Source organism: Apus apus, chromosome 23, assembly GCF_020740795.1.
Source record: "Apus apus isolate bApuApu2 chromosome 23, bApuApu2.pri.cur, whole genome shotgun sequence".
Classification (NCBI taxonomy): Eukaryota; Metazoa; Chordata; class Aves; order Apodiformes; family Apodidae; genus Apus; species Apus apus.
In genome coordinates this window covers 3,640,049-3,660,520 of record NC_067304.1, presented here as the reverse complement: position 1 = coordinate 3,660,520, position 20,472 = coordinate 3,640,049, and the positions used below count along the sequence as shown (strand labels likewise).

Sequence of the window (20,472 nt, the reverse complement as noted above, 5' to 3'; positions counted from 1 at the left end):
GAATATCCATCCCATGCAGCATCAAAGATGCTTTTGTGCTGAGAATTACTGAATCAAGGTGTAACAAAGCTGCTTTGTTAACAGACCAACCCTGGTAAAATCTCGTTCCATTTTCAAACAGGAAATCTTGCTGGTCCACACAGGAAAAGCAAAAGCACTTGACAAAAGGCTTGTAATTTCTCTACTGACAGCCTACTTCATTGTTAAACATGATTCTTTAATGCACTGGATCTGGTGTGTGATTGATTTCCTTGTAGCCTGTTACCCAGCTGAAACTAGCAACATAGCAGCATTGTTTCCTTTTCCTTGGAAATGGAGGATAAATTCCTTGCTCTTTGAAAATATTTGTGTCCTGAGACCTTGCGGAGCTGGGGAGCGAGAGCTCTTGGCAGCTGCTTCATCAGCCTCTGGGAAATTGTATTTTTAAGGCCCATTTTTTGTTCCATGCTACAAACCTTGGCTGTGCTGGTGAGACTCAAGGGTTAAATCCCCAACACTGTCGCATATGGCAGTGAGCAGAATCACAGATGTTGATGATACAACATAATTAGTATTCTTTTATGTAAATGAAGGCTGTCAATGTTACCATAGTGTCTATACTCTTTCAAGCTGGAATCTCTGTCACTTGGTCTCTCCAAGGCTAGACGGGATTATTCCGCAATTTTCCGTCAAGACCTGAGCAGAAAAATAAAGAAGAAAGAGGGGGAAAAAAAGGTCAGGGTGGAAGGTGAGAGGGAAGTGGGAAGGGATGCTTCCAACTTGGAAAGAAGGAGACCGCATCAGTCCTTTGTTTAGTGTAGGATTTTCAAAAGTGTCTTTCCAGCTTCCAGGGTTTGTGAGCCTCAAGGAAAAGCGTTTCTGAACTCTTAAATAAACCCCTAAAATGGTTATTGAGACACTGCAGAATCACTCTGTGGAGAAGAATTCTGAAGTGGCCACTTGTGCTTTAATCTGAAGTTGAGAAGAGTTAAAGAATAGAAAAGCTTTGATTTTTTTCCCTCGACAGATTCTATCTTTAGCATAGGAAAAAAAAGATAGAAATTAAAGTAAATTTGCAGAATTTGAGGACCACTAAAAATAAGTTTTCTTAGCCTGGTCATATAGGTTTTCTGGATACCAATTGAGGCAACTGCTCCATACCTGTCCAAAAGCTTTGGGAACACAGGCCTTGGCCTTCATTATATTAAACTTTGCTGCTTGTAAAATGCTTTTTTAATTAACTAAATATTCTGTATTCCAGACCTGATACTCCCTGTGACATCTATACTTATTATCACTGTCCCTCCTGTCACTACTTTGTGTTCAAGCAGTGTAGTTGGAGAGGTGTGAATCTTCCTAGAATTATTACAACAGACACATCTTTGCACTCTTTCTGCCTTTGGCAAAATGCAGCTTTTTCCTGTTTCTCTTTCCTCTGTAGTTCTTACTTTGTTGCACTTCACACTAGACAACTATTCATTACTTCGTTTTTATTGTTTGAAAAATCATCTAGAAAATACATTCATTCAGGACAGCTTTTTTTTTTTCTCTTTTTCCCCTTCTTCCCCCTCCCCTTTTTTTTTTTCACCAAGTTACCACAGTTGAAGTGTTCACAGGAGGTGCAGGTTTTTGCTCAGTTTTTTTAACTCTGATTTTTTTTTTTTTTCCCCCTCTGCCATATGTTGGGTCATCCACTACAAAAGACTTAAGATGAAGAGGCTACATGTGATCAGCAGATTTATAGATTATCAGAAAATGAAAGCAGAAAAATGAAATTCCAGAGCTCCTCTTCCATGTGACATCTCTTAACATCTGAGTACTTGGGTTCCTGGGTGCGTTCATGCTTCGACTTCCAGATAATTCTGTTCTCGGTGATAAATGTGTTTTCCACAGCAGCTCTTGCACTGAGGGGATTAATCGTGTTCAAAAGCAGCCCTGCCAGCACTCTTAGTTTGTTTGTGTGCATCACAAGAATGTTCTCTCTCTCTAGGGCTTTGAGGCTGGGCTGCCTTGCCATGAGGACTTAAGTAGTAATTAAATTCTCGAAGAAGCGCCAAGACTCCTTGGGCTGCCATGGGGATGTTCCGCACCCCGGATGCTGCGTCGCGGAGGAAAGGATGTTTAAACATGACTCCGTGAGTACTGCGGGGGGGTCTGGGAGCTGATCCTGCACCCTGAGCTCTTTCGCTTGGATCAGAGCACTGGAGGGACTGTACAAAAGAAACCACACGGTGCTTTGGTTGTGCTCTTTTATAAACCATATGCGCGCAGGACGCGGCGTAGAAGCTTTTCGTGCCTTCTAGTGTCCCTGCTTTGATCTCCCTTCACTGACAATGTACTAATTTTGTAAATCAGTTGCTTTTTCTGTTTATGTGTGTTCATGCAAACATGTACACGTGCAGATCTTCCTTTAGGTTTGCTGTACTGTAGGTTTGTTAGGTGTTACATGTTTCATTTTCTTTCCCTGCCGACTTTTTTTTTTAAACATTAAAATGTCTGGGAGGCTGTGGGGAGGAATCAAGAGAACTCGAGGGTCGAATGTAAAGCCTGCAGCCTTGCAAATGCTCTGGTTATGACAATTATCTGATATTTTTGTGGCTTCTGTGAGAAGTTGGTAACCTCAGTCTAGTTCCTGATGGACATGCATTCCGATTCCAAATTTGTTTTGTATGTATCAATTTCAAGGGGGCAGCTAAAGATCAAACGTGTGTGTGGAGTGAATTAATCTTTTTCTCCTTGGAAGGGAGCCATTCAGGTTGGGTAAGGCATGCTGGCAGCTGGCTGGGCTGTCCTGAGTAGACAGATAGACAGTTTTTTTCTGTAGACCTTGTCAATCCAATATCTTTTGCTAAAAACTGCTTAAAAAAAAAACAAACCACCAACCCTGCCTGGAGAAATAATGTAGTTGGTTGAGGGAAAACTGTGATGGAGATTGACAAGACGTGACATCTGTGTTTTTATAGGCCTTTGTAGGTGGTACAAAAGAGATCATCTGAAATACCTATAGTGGCTCTAAGATCCTTTTCCTTCTGTTTCTTGCCTTCCAAGGTCAAAGCAGCGAAGACTTCTGTAAGACATGGATAGATGCAAACATGTTGGGCGACTACGACTCGCCCAGGACCACTCTATCCTCAACCCCCAGAAGTGGCACTGCGTGGACTGCCAGACAACCGAGTCTCTCTGGGCTTGTCTCAAGTGCTCCCACGTGGCTTGCGGGAGGTACATCGAGGAGCACGCACTTAAACACTTTGAAGAAACCAGGCATCCGTTGGCGATGGAAGTCAACGACCTGTACGTCTTTTGTTACCTTTGTGAGGATTACGTCTTGAACGACAACCCGGAGGGTGATTTGAAGTTGCTGAGGAGTTCTCTGTCAGCAATTAGAAGTCAAAAACATAATCCGTCAACGAGAAGCGGCAGGACGTTGCGGTCGATGGCTTTGGGGGAGGACATGTGCAGCCATCAAAGGAGCCCTCAGGGACAATCTCAGATGCTTACAGCTCTCTGGCACAGGCGCCAGTCCCTGCTGGCGAAGGCGCTGCGGACCTGGTTTGAAAGGAGCTCTAGAGGGCAGCTGAAACTGAAACAAAAGAAACAAATGGAGGAGTTGGAGAAGAAGAAGGAGGCGGCCAGGCAGCGGCGGCAGGAGATGAAGAGGCAACTCCTGGAGGAGCTGGCAAACACTCCTCCCAGGAAAAGTGCAAGGCTGTTGTCTCACGTGCACAGAGAGAGCTTGATTCCAAGGAAATTCAGGGAGGTGGCAACCGCTTCCCCTACCTCAAGGCAGATGCAGAGCAGCAGATTCAAACAGTTTTACTCCATCCGGCGTAAGCCTCTGATGACTCCCGGGGTCACGGGTCTGAGGAACCTGGGAAACACGTGTTATATGAATTCTATTCTGCAAGTGCTCAGTCACCTCCAGAAATTTAGAGAATGTTTTTTGACACTTGATCTCTGTGAAACAGAAGAACTCTTAGCCAAAACTGTGAATGGGAAGTCTAGGATGCCTGGCAAATTGGCAAATGGGCCTGCTGCTAATGAGTCGGGGAAGACTGACAAACTGGGATCATACGGCACGCAGGGCTTGCCAGCTGGCTTAAATGGTGGCTCCTCAATAAGCAGGAGTTTAGAACTAATACAGCCCAAGGAACCGAGTTCAAAGCACATCTCCCTCTGTCACGAATTGCACACCCTCTTCAGAGTGATGTGGTCTGGCAAGTGGGCTCTGGTGTCCCCCTTTGCCATGCTGCACTCCGTGTGGAGCCTGATCCCGGCGTTCCGAGGTTACGACCAGCAGGACGCTCAGGAATTTCTCTGCGAGTTGTTGGATAAAGTGCAGCAGGAGCTGGAGTCGGAAGGAACGAAGCGCAGGATCCTCATCCCTTTCTCTCAGAGGAAGCTCACCAAGCAGGTCCTGAAGGTGGTGAACACCATTTTCCATGGGCAGTTGCTTAGTCAGGTATGCACCTGCTTTTGCACAGAAAGCGATTGACGCCACGGAGCAGAAGCTCTGTCCCTTGAGGAACCACAGGATAAGTAAGAGAAACTGGTTAGGAGTGCCTGGCAAGAAAGGAATCTGTTGGGTTGCTGTGCAGGTTGTCATCATTTCTGGTCCTTGTCACATGTGATGTAAACTCAGTTGACTGTTGCCCCTTCAGAATTAAATCTGCGCAAGTACAGAACTTCTGAGCCCTTAGTTTTAAGTTTTTACCATGTTTTTGAAGTGTCTTGGTAATTTGTTTTTTCTCTTCCTGGTTTTTCCAGGCCTGGAAACAATATGATGGAGGACAGAGAAGGCAGTTGTCTCGTGCTGTAAAGAATAACGTGTCTGTGATAATTTGGTTTTGCAGGCATTTGAAAGTCATCCTCAGGCACTGTGCTTAAAATCCATTTCTGTAGGAGCTGTAGGGCCTGCCACGGTGCTCAGTCTTTTATTGCTCTGCTCTTCCCTTGTCTGAAACATTATTCTCCACAAGGCAGACCCTGAGAGCCCAATGTGTGTTGAAAGACCTCAACTACTTTTGCTTTTCAGGAGCAATGAAATGTGTGCATAGCTTGACACACAAGGGTTTGTAAGATCAGACCACGAGGAGCATTAGATGTGTGTGTTCTCATTACTATTTATATCATCCTCCTCAGTGCCAGCCTTACTGAGCTTATCACTCACTGATAACAACTTAGGTGCGTGTTAAAGATTAAAAGGTCTATTTTTCAAGGTAAAGCTTTTGGCTTTTCAGGGAAATGAACTTCTTGGGGACTTCTTAACTAAAAGCTCTTTGTTCAGTTGTCTCTTGACTCTGGTAGAAGGTGCATGTTCCAGGTTCAGTGGTAAGTCTGTTAACAGCATGAAGATGTTCACAGATCACTTATCTGCTACTACCATTCACTATAAATAACTTGCTGAGCTATTTATTGTGCTCATGTAACTCTTGTGTGCAAGTACTATATTTAATTTCAAACCCCTCCACACACAGAAGTTACCGGTGCCTTCAGTGGATGAAGCTGCAAGGTTTGAAGTTGGTTTCTGGTAGATGGTTCTCACCATAACACCAGTCTGACCAGATCTGTTTTCTGCTTTTGTTACCTCCTCGTGTTCCCACTTGCTGCCTCTGAGTTTAATTGAAAACTTTTCTCCTGTTCTTACCTGTAATACTCTGGGGTGACATAAGAAAACAAGTGCATCTGAAATTTGTCCTTTCGTGCTTCATTCATGAGCAATTTTTCTTTAGTTAGCAGGTAAAACATTAAAGGAATTACACACTTGGAAATATGCAAGGAAAGTAGAGAAAATATGGAAGGCTGTGTGATAAATGTTTATGTGTATTTTTTGGTAGTAGAAAACAGATCAAAGGTGCTTGTTCCCTAACTGTGAATTGGTGTTGTACCTGTAATGGTGTTTATCTGAGGAAGTGAATCCCATAAAGGTGAATATTGTCTCCATTTTTTCTGAGAATTGAGAAAGTAGTTTAAATTACCTGCTCAGACTGGAAATAAGCAGCAAAGCCCTTGCCTCACAGATCATCTTTATGTCCCTGAAACTGCACTGCCTTTTGGGCACAAACTGGCAGTTTAGATGCAAATGGAGGTGCAGTCTGCAGGTGTCTGTGTCCGTAACCTCATTTGTGAATACCCATCTCATTCCCAGGTCACCTGCATAACATGCAACTACAAATCCAACACTGTGGAGCCCTTTTGGGACCTTTCCCTGGAATTCCCTGAGCGTTATCACTCTATTGAGAAAGGGATTGTCCCTGTCCAGCAGACAGAGTGCATGCTGACAGAAATGTTGGCCAAGTTCACCGAGACCGAAGCTCTGGAAGGCAGGATCTACGCATGTGACCAGTGCAACAGTAAGTCTGTGCTGTCAAAATCACCTTCTGTTTGCAGAGTCTAAGCTTTCTGGTGCATGTTTTGTGGGGCTGAAAACGTGGATGGCTCTTGTGGGACCTCCCCCCCTGCCCTGCAGTGCTGTGGCCAGTTCTGGAGCCCCCAGTACAGGAAAGGCAAGGAGCTCCTGGAGAGAGTCCAGAGGAGAGCATGGAGATGATCTGAGGGCTGGAGCAGCTCTGCTCTGGAGACAGGCTGGGAGAGTTGTGGTGTTCAGCCTGGAGAAAAGAAGGCTCCAGGGAGACCTTAGAGCACCTTCCAGTGCCTGAAGGGGCTCCAGGAAAGCTGGGGAAGGACTTTGGACAGTGGCAGGGAGGGGTGGGACGAGGGGAACAGTTTCAAACTGAAAGAGGGGAGATTGAGATGAGATCTTAGGAAGAAATTATTCACTGTAAGGGTGGTGAGACACTGGCCCAGGTTGCCCAGGGAAGCTGTGGAAGCCCCATCCCTGGAAGTGTTGAAGGGCAGGTTGGATGGGGCTTGGAGCAGCCTGGGCTGGTGGGAGGTGTCCCTGCCCATGCATGGGGGTTGGGACTGGATGATCTTTAAGGTTCCTTCCCACCCAAACCAGTCTGGGATGAGGCTGTGATGTACTGTGCCCTATTCTATGTGTAGGAAAGTTCTTCCTCGGTGCTCGTGCTGTTCTGGCTCCTCCTGTTGGCAGTTTCTCCTCCTTTGGGTACCAGTTCAGAGCCAATATGTCGCTATTCTCTTGTCTCTGCCATCCAGCAGCACATTTTACTATGGATTTAATATAACCCTGTTGAGAACTGCTCTTGCTGCCTGTGTTGAAGGGGAAGGCAACTTCAAGAATTTCTTTGCAGGGAAGGGGGTTGGGTTTAGAGAGAGAAGAAGGAACCTTATCCCCTATGATTTGCTCGTCTCTGCATGGCAGAACAGCTTTTATAACAAGTATCTCTATGCTGCCTGTCCTTGATCATATCCTGTGACGAGAAATCACAGATGCAGAGTTCTCAAGGTCTGCTGCCAGGTTAGAGTTTCCAGCTCTCTGTAGGCATTTTGTCAGGATGCAACGCATTGACATTACTCTGGGAGTCCCAGGTTAATGTATTACCCTGATGTGAATGCGCAGGTTTTGCTGTGCTCAGCTAGAAGATGACTTCTGCTTTCCTGCAGTAGGTCTGAGTGTGTAAGGTCATTATATGCCTGAAAATAATTTTTAGCCTTGTGTATAATCATGCAGCTCAGCTACTCTGATAAGCTGGATTTGAAAATCTTTCCATCCAGGTATTTATGGCAAATGTTTATCGCCTTGGGAGGAAAATGCCAATAATTTGACTTACATAGCAGCTAAGCAGCTGAAGGAGCAAATATTTGTAGAGATCTGCTCTCTCTCAACTTGCAAATCTGTTACCAAACATCTTCACAGGGCGTTGGGAAATAATCATTGCCTTGATGTTCTTGAAACAAAACCAAATATCATTTGAACAGATCCTGATTCACAAATAATGTCCAGAGTGTTGACATCGATGAGCACAGCTTCGTCTTAACTCTGTTTTCTTTGATTCTTTGGGAAAGCCCAAATTTTAACAGTTACTTCAGAGTGACATGGCTAAGGAGGCATTAACCAGCTGAGAAAAAGGTCAGGGAGAGACAACCAGCCTGCACCTAAGTGCCAGAAACTATTGGGGGCACTGCTTGTCAGATGTGATGGAGGAGGAGCAACCCATCTGTTCTGAGCTGGTGCAGTGAGGTGCAGAAATCTAATTAACAGGTACATTTCTTATTGGAAGCTCTGAAAGCCACCTGGCTTCCTCCTGAAATAGTGGTATGTTTAGTGTCCTGCAAAGAGTGATCACTGGGAAGAGGAGCCTTCTTTCCTTTTCTCCAGTTGTGGTTCAGAGGTTGTTTTGTGCTCTGGGGCAGGCAGAAGCCCTGTGAGAGGTGCAACTTGTCTGGGAGCATTTTCTGCTGACTTGTATTAATACTTTTGAGCTAGTGAAGCTTGCTGTTGCAAGCCTTGTTCCAGTGCTGTGCTAAGTAGTATTTTAACAGAATCAACAACATCAAATAATACTACTTGTACACTAGTAATTCACCTGTTGAAGCTGCTACTGCCCAAAATGTCTGGGGCCCTGGCTCTGTCTGAATCTTTCTGGTGTATTCCTCAGAGCAAGATGTCACCATGAGCAGCTTGAAGGTGATAACTGATGGTGTGATTAGAAGCATGACGAAAAGGCTGAAGTATTTGTAAACGTGTGAGTTTTGATCCTAGAGAAGCTCCTGCTCAGAGGAGGGATTCCTGAGACCTGCTTGCGTGTCCACCCGGAGTGCACGTGAGCTGGGAATAGAGAGTTCACAGCGTGCCCTTTTCCCCTGCTGCAAATGAATGACACCAAAACTATATATTTTCTTTTCTTTCTTTTTTTCCTGGTAGGCAAACGGCGAAAGTCTTCTCCTAAACCTCTTGTTCTGAGTGAAGCTAAAAAACAGTTAATGATCTACAGGCTACCTCAGGTCCTCCGGCTGCACCTTAAACGATTCAGGTGAGCAGGGCCACTCTGTGGTGTCAGCCAAGCCACTTGCCTCTGTCTTTTTGGACAGAAATTACTACTGTAGGCCCATAATTTCTCTTGCTTCCTAGGAAATGCATGTGCACAAACATTTTACCCCAAGGAGTTGTGTGATACCCTCTCAGAGTGCTTGTTACCTTACAGTCAGTTGCTTGTTTGTAGCATGTTTCCTACTACACACACCATGTAATGTTTTGTAAATATTAATACTGATTTCCTTGAATTGTACTCAACAGTGTTTGTCTGAGTTTGCAGACAACTTGAGCTTTGGGATGGATGAACTGAGAAGCTGAGTGAAAGATCTGTTGAAGCTGGAAGCCCATGATAGTTAATGCCAATATTGTGTCTTTACCTCTTGAATAAAACGTAGTGGACAAGGTTCCAAATGTTATGAGAAGTTTCTAAAATGCTTAGCACAGGCAATTGAGGTGTGTGGGGGTTTGCATTTATATAACTGAGTATTTTAACTGCTGTCAGAGCCCAGAGAGGTGGTGGGTGTCCCCTCCCTGGAGGTGTTCACGACCAGGTTGGATGGGGCTCGGAGCAACCTGGTCTGGTGGGAGGTGTCCCTGCCCATGCAGGGGGTTGGAACTAGATGATCTTGAAAGTCCTTTCCAACTCAAACCATTCTAGGATTCTGTGTTTGGTTTTCTTTGTGTTTGGCTGTTGCAAATCTCAGTGATATCCTGACAAATGGACAAAATCAGCTGTGTGTAGGAGATTACTGTAGTAGATGTTAGTCTGAAAACAGAAGGAAAAAAATTACATGACACCTACTTGACCCTGACTAGGAAAGCTCTTCAGAGCTGTTCAGCTGTGGCTGCTCCTGTGTGCCTCTTCCCACAGCCCTGTACTGCTCTGGAGAAGCAGGATCCTGAGTCTTTGATTCGTGCCCTTGTGTTTGCAGGTGGTCTGAACGTAATCACCGCGAGAAGATTGGGGTCCATGTCCTCTTTGACCAGGTATTAAACATGGAACCTTACTGCTGCAGGGACTCTCTCTCCTCTCTTGACAAAGAGACCTTTGTCTATGACCTCTCCGCTGTGGTGATGCATCACGGGAAAGGGTTTGGCTCAGGACACTACACAGCATATTGCTACAACACAGAGGGAGGTGCGTGTGCTTGGGACAGGGGAAACAAACCCCAGAAACTCCTGCTTTATTCCATAGCCATAGCACTCTGTAAAGCTTTATGATCCAAGTTGGTCGGAGTCAAGTTTCCTGACATTCAGTAGTTTGTTTCCCACAATGTATTGCTAGTAGCATGTTGGTTTATTTCTTTTCTTTTTTTTCCCCTTCTATTTTTTTTGCATACAGCCCCAGATTGCTGCTCTGTGCTTTGCAGCCCTTTGGGATGCCTTTTATTGCTTGCTGTTAACAGCATGAATGCTTCATTTTCTCGTCTGCTGTAACTCCGTGGAGCTGCTCCAGCTGGGGGTCTTTTCTCAGTATCCTTGGGATGATGAGATAAACAGAAAGTGTTTTGAAACTGGACAGGGACTATTCATGAATAACATCCGCAGGGTTTTGGTGAATTTCCAGCAGTCTCTTTCTGCAGCTGAACTGGTATTGACTCTGCCTTCTGACTTGTGGAGAAAGAAGTACAAATTGGCTGTCTCCAGGGAATTTTTATTTTCCTAACTGAGTCTTTGGGCTCGAATATGCAATTGGTTAAATTAGGATTTGGTATTTCTAAACTCTGTTAACAGCACAGAAAGCATCAAAATGTTTTCTGGATTAGAAACTCCTTTCCAAAGCATCTGTAGGGGAAAAGGTACAGATGCCTTTTCTCCTACCCTGCCCTTTTTCTCTGTGGATGTTTCCTATGAGCAGTTCCAAAATGTATTCAGAAGGGACGATGCCTCCTGTGCTCACATCCTCTTTCTCACTTTGATTCCCAGGTTTTTGGGTCCACTGCAACGACTCCAAACTGAATGTATGTAGCGTGGAGGAGGTGTGCAAAACCCAGGCCTACATTCTTTTTTACACTCAAAGAACAGTGCAGGACAAAGCAAGAATCTCAGAAAAACAACTCCAAGCTCAGGTGCCGTCCAAACACAGCGATAAGGACAGAAGACTGACATTCCCATGATGGGGAGCTCTGTAACTCAATCAACAGTCTCAGTTGTTTGTTTTATTTTTAAACCATTGGGGTTCACATCTTTCCTCTTGGTAGGAAAAAAAGAAAAAAAGCCCACTGCAGGAAGGGGATCAAATGGTGTTTGCTGCCCAGGGTCTGGAGAAGTGCATCGTGCCGCTCTGGTACGTACGATTGTTGCCAGAGTCTTGGTTTTGAAGCATCTTGTTGTTAAATTATGCTCACAACATGAAATGAGAAGGTTTGATGCTGTGTATCATTCATCTCCTATCCAAAAGGAATTGCCTAAGGCATGTCACAAACGAACACGACCAGAAAATAGGAGCATTCAGCTGGCTTCAAAACCCATCAGTCCTTAGTAACGCTGATAAAACTCCAGAAGGAACAGGTATGGTACTGCCCTTTCATTGTCATTCAGATTTCCAGGGTTTGAATCCCACAGTCACCCAGGCATATCTTATCTTTGAAAGGTTGTTGGATAGGTGGAGTCTCCAGCCATTCTTGCTGGAGAAATGTTTAAGGTTCTTCTACCAGAGAAAACACTCCCCCAGGTCTCAGCCATCTCTGTGATACCAATTTCTTTCCCACCAGTGGAGGGCAAACCCGTGCCTGGCAGGCTTTGCCAGCAGCTCTTTTTCTCAGTGTTACTAGGGCTGTGTGTACTCTTGATGGTTTATTCTCTGGGCTGAACTGAATTGGCAGCTATATTCACCAGGAATGTGATTTGAAACCAGTTCTGCCCTGGAGAAAGTGCATTTAAAAACAAAAAAAAACAGGAATGTACCTGTGTCTCATGTCTGTTTACAGTGGCAGCAAAAACCAAGCCTGTACCACAGGCTTCTGCTGGCACCACTTTGTTGACCAGGATTATGAAGTCTGAGCCTTGGCAGGCACAGCTGTGACAGCAGAGGAGCAGAGGCATCTCAACCAGCACTTTTTATACAAGTGCAGCTGTTTTCATCAGGGGAACAGGGTGGTGGTGATATCACAATGGTGGGAGACAGAGTTGGCTTCTCTTGCTGCTTCTGTAATGGGAATATTCACTAATTGGGGTTGTCACACGAGGCCAGGAGCAGGCAAAGGCAGTGAGGCTGCCCAGGGGTCATGTTCAGAATTCAGCTGTGAAGTCCTTCTTTCTGCTGGGGCATAAAGGGCAGGAATGTAGTTGAAGTCTCAAATTCCATGTCGAGTTTGGAAGGCTCCAGAAATGTCTGTATCTGTCATCATCTTGATTTTAGAATTCTATGAGAAACATAAGGCCTTAGTTGACTGTAGTCACTTCTCAGCCTACAGTTGCACCTCAGGTGGTTTTATAATTTGGGGGTTGGCTGTTCACATGTCATGTTTTAATCAAATCTGAGTATGTAACTGCAAAGAGACACGTTGTCTCTCAGTCTTGTTGGTTTGTTGTTTTTTACAAAGTGGTTAAAGGTGAAATAATTTAAAATACGAGGTTCTTTAAAAAAACAAAAGGGTTCCATTTTCAAGCAGAAAAGTGCTGAAAGTGTTTCTCTTCCTTCCTCTTTTTTTATTGTTGTCAGCCCATCAGAAACACACTGATAACCATAGGTGGTGGTTGGAGGGGGTGAAGAGGTTAAGTTTCCCAAATATCATTCCTCTCTTTCCACTGCCACTGCTGCAGCTTTTCATCTCCTGTCCTGTGGGCTAATTTGGCTGCTGTTAATTGCTCCAGCCACTAGAGATGAGCACAGCAAACCAGAGACTTTGATTCTGTCAGAGCAGTGTTGTGCTAGGTCTCCTCTGTCCTTAAAGTTTCCCATTTCTTGGATGTCTGGGCAACATGCTGCTTTTTCAGCCTACAAAACCTGTCTTTTTGACAATTAAGTATGATTTTTCAGATCATATGTTCCTTTTTTTTTTTTTCTTGGAGGCAAGAGAGTTTGAAACAGTCCTGTGGGAACTGATGAAAGTTTTGGTTCTCTAAATGTAGCAGGGCCTGGAAGGATTTCTTATGAATATCTGTAGATCTGTGGATTTACTAGGTGGGGAATTTTTTTTTTGTACTACCAGTAAATAAAATTAATTAAATAAAAATTCCACAGGCCAAATTGAGATCCAGTGCAAGCAAATATGACTGCTGAGTTGGGTTCAGCACAGGCAGGAGTTGACATTCCTGAAAGCATCAAATTCAGGTGCTTGTGGTTATCAAATGCCTGATGGATTCTTTCCTAGGGCAAATGCTCTGGGAAGACTGTGTCTAAAAAAATTAAAGGAAAAATAGAGCTTAACATTGCCTGTTTGATCAAAGAGCTGAAAGGGAAAACTGGTGGGTTTTCCCATGCATCTGTCCTTCCAGGCCCACCCACCCTTGAAGAGGATTATATTCTTCTAGATGGCAGTCCTGGTTTACTGTGGGTGTCCCAGTTGTGACCCCTCAGCCCTGCTGGGCCCCTCGATGGACTGAAATGGCTCAAAAGGCAAAGCATAAGGCAGCAGTTGTGGTCCCTGCAGCCAGACACGACCCTTTGCAAGGAATGCTGAGCTTTTGATTCAGTTTTGCATCACTGTTTGAATTCAGGTAGCATCAGAGTTGCCACGTGGATGGAAGGGGGAGGTGGGAAGGGACGTGTGGCCGTCGCTGCAGCTCTGGTTGCCCCAGCAGAGGCTGCTGGGGACATGAGTGGCCTCCCTGTGTGACCTTAGCCTCCTTGTGCTGAGATGTGGAGCTACTGCAGTCAGAGAAATGATTGCCCTGATAGGGAAGGAATGAATTGCCTACTTCAAAGTAAGCAAACCTGCTTGTTCCAGCACTGTGAGGTTTCTGTGATATTTAGCTTTGATTTGGAAGCGACAGCGTACAGCGGTTTTTATGCTGTTTTGTTTATATTTGTCTACTGCAGGCTTCTTTCTATAAGCACAGCCCAGTGCTCCCTCCGTGGCAGACACTGTTTTATAGTGTCCTGTTTGCCAGAAATTCTGACTGAAAGTTACCTCTCCACAGCAGTAAGATGAAAAGACTGCTGGCAATGATAGTGAAGCCCACCCAAGGGTGTGCCCGAGCCCGGGGAGCATGCTCTGTCCCTCCTGTGGTGGTGAGGCTTCAAATCCTGCTACATCACTTCTGAGTCTTTAGAGTAAGTCCAGGTGTAGGCTTCTGCAAATACCCAGGCAGATGATGTGACTTCACTCACTTCAGTGGTCACAGTTGTGAGCTGCACACACAAAGTGTCTGCAGCATAAAAACCAGTATTGTGGTGCAACTGGGAGCAGAACTGGTTGCTCTGCGTGCTGGGATTCCTGTGCTGGGGTCCCAGTCTTGTCACAAGGAGTCAGCTGCTTTGAGGGATGCTCAGAGCAAGTGTGAGGTTCCTGGCACCTCTCAGGTCATGGTCTGAAGGTACAGGAAGCCCCTGTCACCCTCCTGAGCGTGCAGCCTTTGGGACAGAACTGCTCCCAGGGGCTCCTTATTCCATTCAGCTGGTAAGTAAATTGGCACTCCTGAAGTTTATGTTTTTAAGAATGAAGAATCTTCATGTTTTCATGGCCAGGGATGATACAGCATCTGCTGTGGCTGCTGCAAACCACTTTATTGTAGCCAGCTTTATTCCACTAGCAAGCTAGTGACATAAACTTGCCTTGATGTTACCCCTTCAGTGCCCCTGTTCCCGAGTTAAACTGAGCACACCACTGAGCACACCACTGAGCACACCACAGAAACAGTTTCCCTGCAAAGCACTGAAAAAAACTCCACTTTTTTTCCTCTTATTAATTCTGACCAGAACAATTCTCTGGTCGATTTTGAAGCTGTTCATGTGAGGCAGCAAACAGAATAATGTGTATGAAATGCATGATGTCAGATGTTCCTGGGTGGCAGCACCACCTCCCCCAAGGGACTTCCAGGCAGGTTTTTAAGTGGAGGAATAAAATGGAAACCAGTAAAAGCATTGAGTGTGTCCTGTGGACTCACTGTTGGGAGGGTTTTTTTGCTTTTAGAAGGCAAAGCTTCTTCTAAATATTGTCTTGGTGGTAATTTAGAAACTGTTTTATTGATTGTAACATCCCCAGGCCTGAATATGCTTAATTGGATCCCAAAGAGAGACTAATTAAACCTCTGGCTGTTGCCAACTACCCCAGGACCAGCTCCAGTGGAAGTCAGTGGTGTTGCAGAGTGAGAACTACATAAGCAGGAGACAAAACGGAGATAGTTTTACCTGCCAGTACAGTTTTGTGAACTAATTTTGTATGATTCCTTAGATTTGGTGCCTTTGACCCAATAATATTTTGCATGGGACAGAAACGTTGGGGAAACAAGTCATTAATTTCCCCCCTCCTGACTGAAGCAGCAGAAGTCTGTGTGTTTTTACAAATACTCAGTATCACAAACACCTTTACATGTCCCATCTGTATGTGAATGAGGTTACCAGCAAGCTCAGAAGCCAGTATTGTAGTGTTCCATGTTTGAAATCCCTGTATTTGTCATAACTCAAATAACAGCTTGTTCCAAGGCAGATTGGATTTGACTTTTTAAATTTTCTTGTATCATCCAAGCCCCTCCAGTCAGGTCAGTAAGTTGACATCTGCCAGAACACACAGCAGAGAGCAAGGATTAAAATCTCCAGTGGGGGTTTTTTGGGAAGCACCTCCTGCTACAAACCTACAGCTAATTGCTGGTTTAGAAAAGAAAATAAGAAGACAGTTCCCATTGTCATGGCTGTGTTTGCACAGGTTTCCTCTTAGCAGCCTGGCAAATACTTCCACACATGAGGAAAAGCAGACCAAGGTAATGCCTGCATACATTGAATATGGAAGAGTTGTTTAAGGTGGCCAAGTCTCCCTTCTTCAAAGTAAGCAGTAAAATACAAGCCCCAGCTCTGAACACTGCCTTTTTGAGTGCATCTAATCCCTTCAGCAGGTTGGAGATCAGAGAGGGCCAGACCTGGGTTGAGAATTTATTGCCTGTGGGAACATAAAACCTCAGTTCAGTGGGTTTTTGGGTGTCTATTACATTAATAATGATACCTGTTGCAGTTGGGAATGTGAAGTATTCCAGGAAGCTTCTAAATTTATAAAGCCACATTTAAATGATGAAAAGCTGCATCCGTTATTTCCCTGTACCAACTCCTGATGATTTGTCCTAGTTGATTTTAGGGATGTGCCTTTTAGGCTCCACCTCTGCTGTGCTGATTGTTATTTTCTGCTTCTGTGTAAGGGTTCCACTTGTTTAAAGGATGGTGGGCCAAAATTCTTTCGAAAGAGTTCCTCAGTCTTAAAAATGAGCTTTGAAATGGACATTTCCAAAAGGGAGCAGAAGGAAAAAAGACCAGCCCAAAGGGCCCACGATTGACTCCAACCACTGGTAACTGGTTCTGAAGTTTATGCCCAATGCAGAATGTCACAGCAAAGTGTTGTACCCTTGGGGCTTTCCTGGAGCTGCCACCTTCCTGATATTGTGCAGGCTGGGGGTAAGGAAAGAGTTGGGAGGAGAGAAATGAGCAAAGCTGAGCTGAACACAGCAATGAGCTGCCACCCAGGGTTAGAAGGGACAGGGAGTGTCTGAGCAGGGGACCTGGTGTCAGAGGGTTGTGTGTTTTGCAGGCAGAGACATGAACAAAATCCAAACTAGGTTTTGTTAGCAGCAACCTCCTCCTGGTTCTGTGGCAAAAACTATCTCAGATCAGTAGTCTTATACTGGCAAAACAAATGGTGCTTTCCCAGGAGATAGTACAGTTCCTAAGGAACCAGTACCCCAAATTCCCAAGTTTTATAAAGGAGCTACCAACTTCAAGCCTACACATCACTGGAAATGCTTTGCATAACTGGAGGTGAGAAGGAAATGATAGAATTGAGGACTTCACTTAATTTGATTTGTGATTTTTAGTCTTGATCACATACTCCCAATGGAGGGGGCAGGTGGTGAGTTTTATCTTTTTCCATGCTCAAGTGCCCTGACTTGTCAAACTAGGACTGGGGTAGGAGAGGCCTCCTCTTGTGTTTCTGTTCCTGCTTTACAGCTACTTTCTGTGTGAGCACGTCTGGTGGGGCTTCTGAAGGTTGCTCCTGAAGAGGAACAACCACATCCCTTCAGGGTAGGCAGGGTGGTACAGTGCTTAGGCTGGCCTGATTTCCCTGGATAACCCTACCTGTGCCATGGGGATCATTTTTGTACTCCTGCCTCTCTGTCTGTACCACTCTGTGCCACGTTGGGGGCTGGACAGGGTTGCTGAACGTACAGCAGGGTGGGCAGGGTGAGCTCTGCACAGGAATCATGTCACCACAGGCTCGTGGGGCACTGACTGGAAGGGGTAGCTGAGAAATGAAGATAACCACCCATGAGGCTCAGTTAGCAGAGTGTCGGGACTGTGTAACTCCACACCTGATTTAGGAATGGCATTTTCATAGCCAGTGTCATCTTCACTCTCTGTACATTGATTAAATGACACTAGTAGCCCTGGCCTTCAAGGCTCCTTCCTACTGCTACAAGATGAACCACTTATTTCCATCTGAAAGCCAAGCTTTCACCTCGTTTATCAGCTGTGCAAACCACAGCCACATCCCACTGCCAACCTAGAGCCCATCTAAAAGAATTAGGTCCTATTTTTCTCCCTGCTTAACTTCAGCTTTGGTTAAGCAGTCACAGGCTCTTTAAGCCACAGCCTTCTGTGCACCCCACGAGCAGGTGACAGGAAAGGGACAAGTGGATAGGTTTGTTTCCAGTCCAGCTTTTTTTCACAAGTCTGCCTTTCCATAAAATAAACTGAAACACAGTTCAGAAACTCAAAACAGCTTCTCCAAGAGAAGTGCTGCCTGGCTGAGCTCCCTTGGGCAGGAAGCTGCCAGGGAGGACCTGCTTCTGCTAATGCCCTGGAAGCTTCACTCTTGACTTGATTAAGGGCACAATTCAACTAATCTTCAGCACTTTAAAAAAGTTAATCCCACTCCAAGTTAAGGTTGCTGGAAAGGTGCTGTTGGCAGAGGCTGGACAGCAGGTGAGTTTTCCCTCAATCTGGAATCCCCTGTTGAGAACAGGAGGGAAATTCTTGGGTGAGGAACCAAGCTGGAGAGCTCAGGTGCGTTTCCTGATTTATTTTTTTTTCAGTGGCTTTTGCAGGGGGTTTAAGTCTGAACAGCCTTTAGTTTCTGCTTCGTGTTTCTGCTCCCGAGGCCACTAATGACTTAAGCTGCTGCATTCCATGCTGTGCTCATGAATGAGGCTGCCTTTGCTCCAAGGACACTCCCGGGCAGCAGCAAGTGACAAGAGAATCCAATTAATGACTGAATGTTTCTGGCAATCTGTCCAGCTGTCTGGCAGCTCAGCACAACCACCCTGCTCCTAATCGTGGGTTCAGCAGCTTTTATTTTAGTCGAGGTTTATTAAGACAACACCCAGTAAAGTCACCTAGAGCAGCCTTATGTACTTAACTGCATGAACTGCCCCCTGCCTGACCCCAGGCCTCAGGAGGAGATTAGTGTGCTCTCAATCAAAATTAACTGTAAAATGACTTCTAATGTTCTAATTAAGCCCCTTTTCCTGCAGAAACTGTTTCTGCATAACTGGGATTTAGCCCTGCTGCAAAAGAAACTCATTTATTTACAGGATGTTAAAATATCCGCTTGGAAAACAATGGGTTTTAAGAATCTTGTCTTGGGAGTGGAATGAGTTTCTCTCTGGGGCAGGTAAGGGGCAGTTCTTGGTCATGAACCGTGGAGGCAGAACAATGTCTGAAACTAAAAACCCGTGTGTGACTGTCCAAAGAATCTGAAGCCATGTTGCTGTCCTGCCGTAACGCTCAGGGCTGGGAAGTCTTTCTGCTCTACAAACAGCACCTCCCAGGAGCTGGGCTGGAGTGGATCCCAGGAACCCGCAGCCACAGCTCCCACACCAGCCTCACGGGGTGCTCTGTCCCCCCCCAGACTGCCTCACCACCCACCCCTGCACTCGAAAGCTGGTCAGGGTGAGCTGTTCTCTCAGTCCAGGGCACTGAAACGCTATGCAACACCAAACAGCTTCTTCTTCCCACACAGTCATCATTCCTTTCAGTGTCCCAGCTTTATCTCATCCAGACCTTCTCCAGGACACCTTCTGGTGGTTAAGAGTTTACCTAGGGCTTGTCAGAGTTTTGTTTTTCCTTTCAGTAGCTGATGGGTCCTGCTCACAACCCAGGACTGGGCTCATTCCTTTGTCTTTCGGGTGTAAAATATAAATCATGTTTTTATGATTTTTTTGTAAATCTTTACTCTTTTTACACCTTGTTTTTGTAAAAGCTGAAGTTTCTTATTAAAAAAAAAAAAAAAGAAAAAAAGAGAGAGAAAGCAATTCCAGTGGGTTATGTCATTATTCTACACCCTTTAATAAACATCTAGACAGGGGTACAGAAGAAAATCCCACCCATGATGGCTTCACATCCTTGATAAAAGTATTTTCATTGTGCCTTGCAGAAAGAATTTAAAATAAATTCTCCCTCACACTGTAGAAGCTTTTTCCCTGCTTGTAACTGCTCCAGGCATGACAGCTCTGAAGTGTGAGCAGCAGCTCTGCAGAGGAGAACAGCACATCCTCCTGGGAAGGTACAGCAGCTGAACAGGACTCCTCTGGGCTTCCTGGGGGGGATGAGCTCTCTCTCCTTGCAGGGCTGTTTCTGTCCTAGGTCAGCAATTAAGCAGAGTTAAACAAGGTGGGTTCTAACAGGCACACGGCAATTTAACATCAGCCTGCAGAAAAGAGGGTTCCAGGGAGACCTTAGAGCACCTTCCAGGGCCTGAAGGGGCTCCAGGAAAGCTGGGGAGGGACTTGGGACAAGGGCAGGGAGGGATGGGATGAGGGGGATGGATGAAAAGTGGAAGAGGGAGATGGAGGTTGGACATGAGGAGGAAATTCTTTGCTGTGAGGATGGTGAGACCCTGGCCCAGGCTGCCCAGGGAAGCTGTGGCTGCCCCATCCCTGGCAGTGTTGAAGGGCAGGTTGGATGGGGCTTGGAGCAGCCTGGGCTGGTGGGAGGTGTCCCTGCCCACCCAGGGGGGTTGGAGCCAGACTTTCAGGTCCCTCCAACCCAAACCAGTCTGGGGTTCTCTGATTTGGTGACCTGGCGCGGTGACACCCCCTCCCCGGGGGGCTTGAGGAGGTTCTGCCAGCGCGGGTACCCCGGTCCTCCCCCTTCCCCCCCGGACCTCCCGCACCCACCGCCGCTACGGGACGGGCTGCGGGGCCATCAGGTCGATGTCCGTCAGGTTCCGGGCGACCCAGACTCCGGCGGCGAAGAGCCCCAAGTTCACCAGCAGGTTCCTGAAAAGAAAAACACAACAACAAACCCCGGTCCCGCGGAGCTCCCCGGTCCCGCCCGCTCCACCCCGGCCCCGCGGGACCGACCTGCGGAAGTCGTTGCGGTCGGTGGCGAAGCGGTAGGCGCTCCGCAGCCACCCGCGCAGCCCCTGCGGAGCCGCCGCCGCTCCCGCCGCTCCCGCCGCCATCGCCGCCCGCCCGGCCCCGCGATGCCGTCACTTCCCGCGCGCGGCGGC

The 20,472-nt window shown here is 46.1% G+C and overlaps 2 protein-coding genes across 5 annotated transcripts in view; one reads left to right on the top strand and one right to left on the bottom strand.

Annotated features, from left to right (window-relative positions):
* USP49 (ubiquitin specific peptidase 49) overlaps nt 1–19,273 on the top strand; it is a 34,274-nt gene extending 15,001 nt beyond the window's left edge. Inside the window, exons 1-8 of one of the 3 annotated variants that reach the window (XR_007891491.1) lie at nt 1,744–1,811; nt 1,970–2,114; nt 3,028–4,438; nt 6,125–6,329; nt 8,765–8,873; nt 9,808–10,013; nt 10,802–11,162; nt 11,277–19,273. Coding sequence is in view for 2 of the 3 variants with exons in the window: in XM_051638739.1 (XP_051494699.1) it covers nt 3,056–4,438; nt 6,125–6,329; nt 8,765–8,873; nt 9,808–10,013; nt 10,802–10,992 (2,094 nt within the window). In the remaining variant the exon portion in view is untranslated. Of the gene's footprint in view, nt 1–1,743; nt 1,812–1,969; nt 2,115–3,027; nt 4,439–6,124; nt 6,330–8,764; nt 8,874–9,807; nt 10,014–10,801 lie in introns of those variants that run through there. The other 2 variants (XM_051638738.1, XM_051638739.1) reach the window with 2 other exon arrangements.
* Nucleotides 19,274–19,283: 10 nt separating this feature from the next.
* TOMM6 (translocase of outer mitochondrial membrane 6) lies at nt 19,284–20,470 on the bottom strand. Of its 2 annotated transcripts, none has more exons than XM_051638748.1 (3): nt 20,324–20,470; nt 20,138–20,239; nt 19,284–19,595 (listed from the first exon to the last, which is right to left on the bottom strand). In XM_051638748.1, the coding sequence occupies exons 1-2, from the start codon at nt 20,422–20,424 to the stop codon at nt 20,143–20,145; spliced, it is 198 nt and encodes a 65-aa protein (XP_051494708.1). In that variant the 5' UTR covers nt 20,425–20,470; the 3' UTR covers nt 19,284–19,595; nt 20,138–20,142. The 2 variants fall into 2 exon arrangements, with proteins under 2 accessions (XP_051494708.1, XP_051494707.1); XM_051638747.1 differs by having other exon boundaries at nt 19,284–19,600; nt 20,324–20,468.
* Between the last annotated feature and the right edge of the window lie 2 nt (nt 20,471–20,472).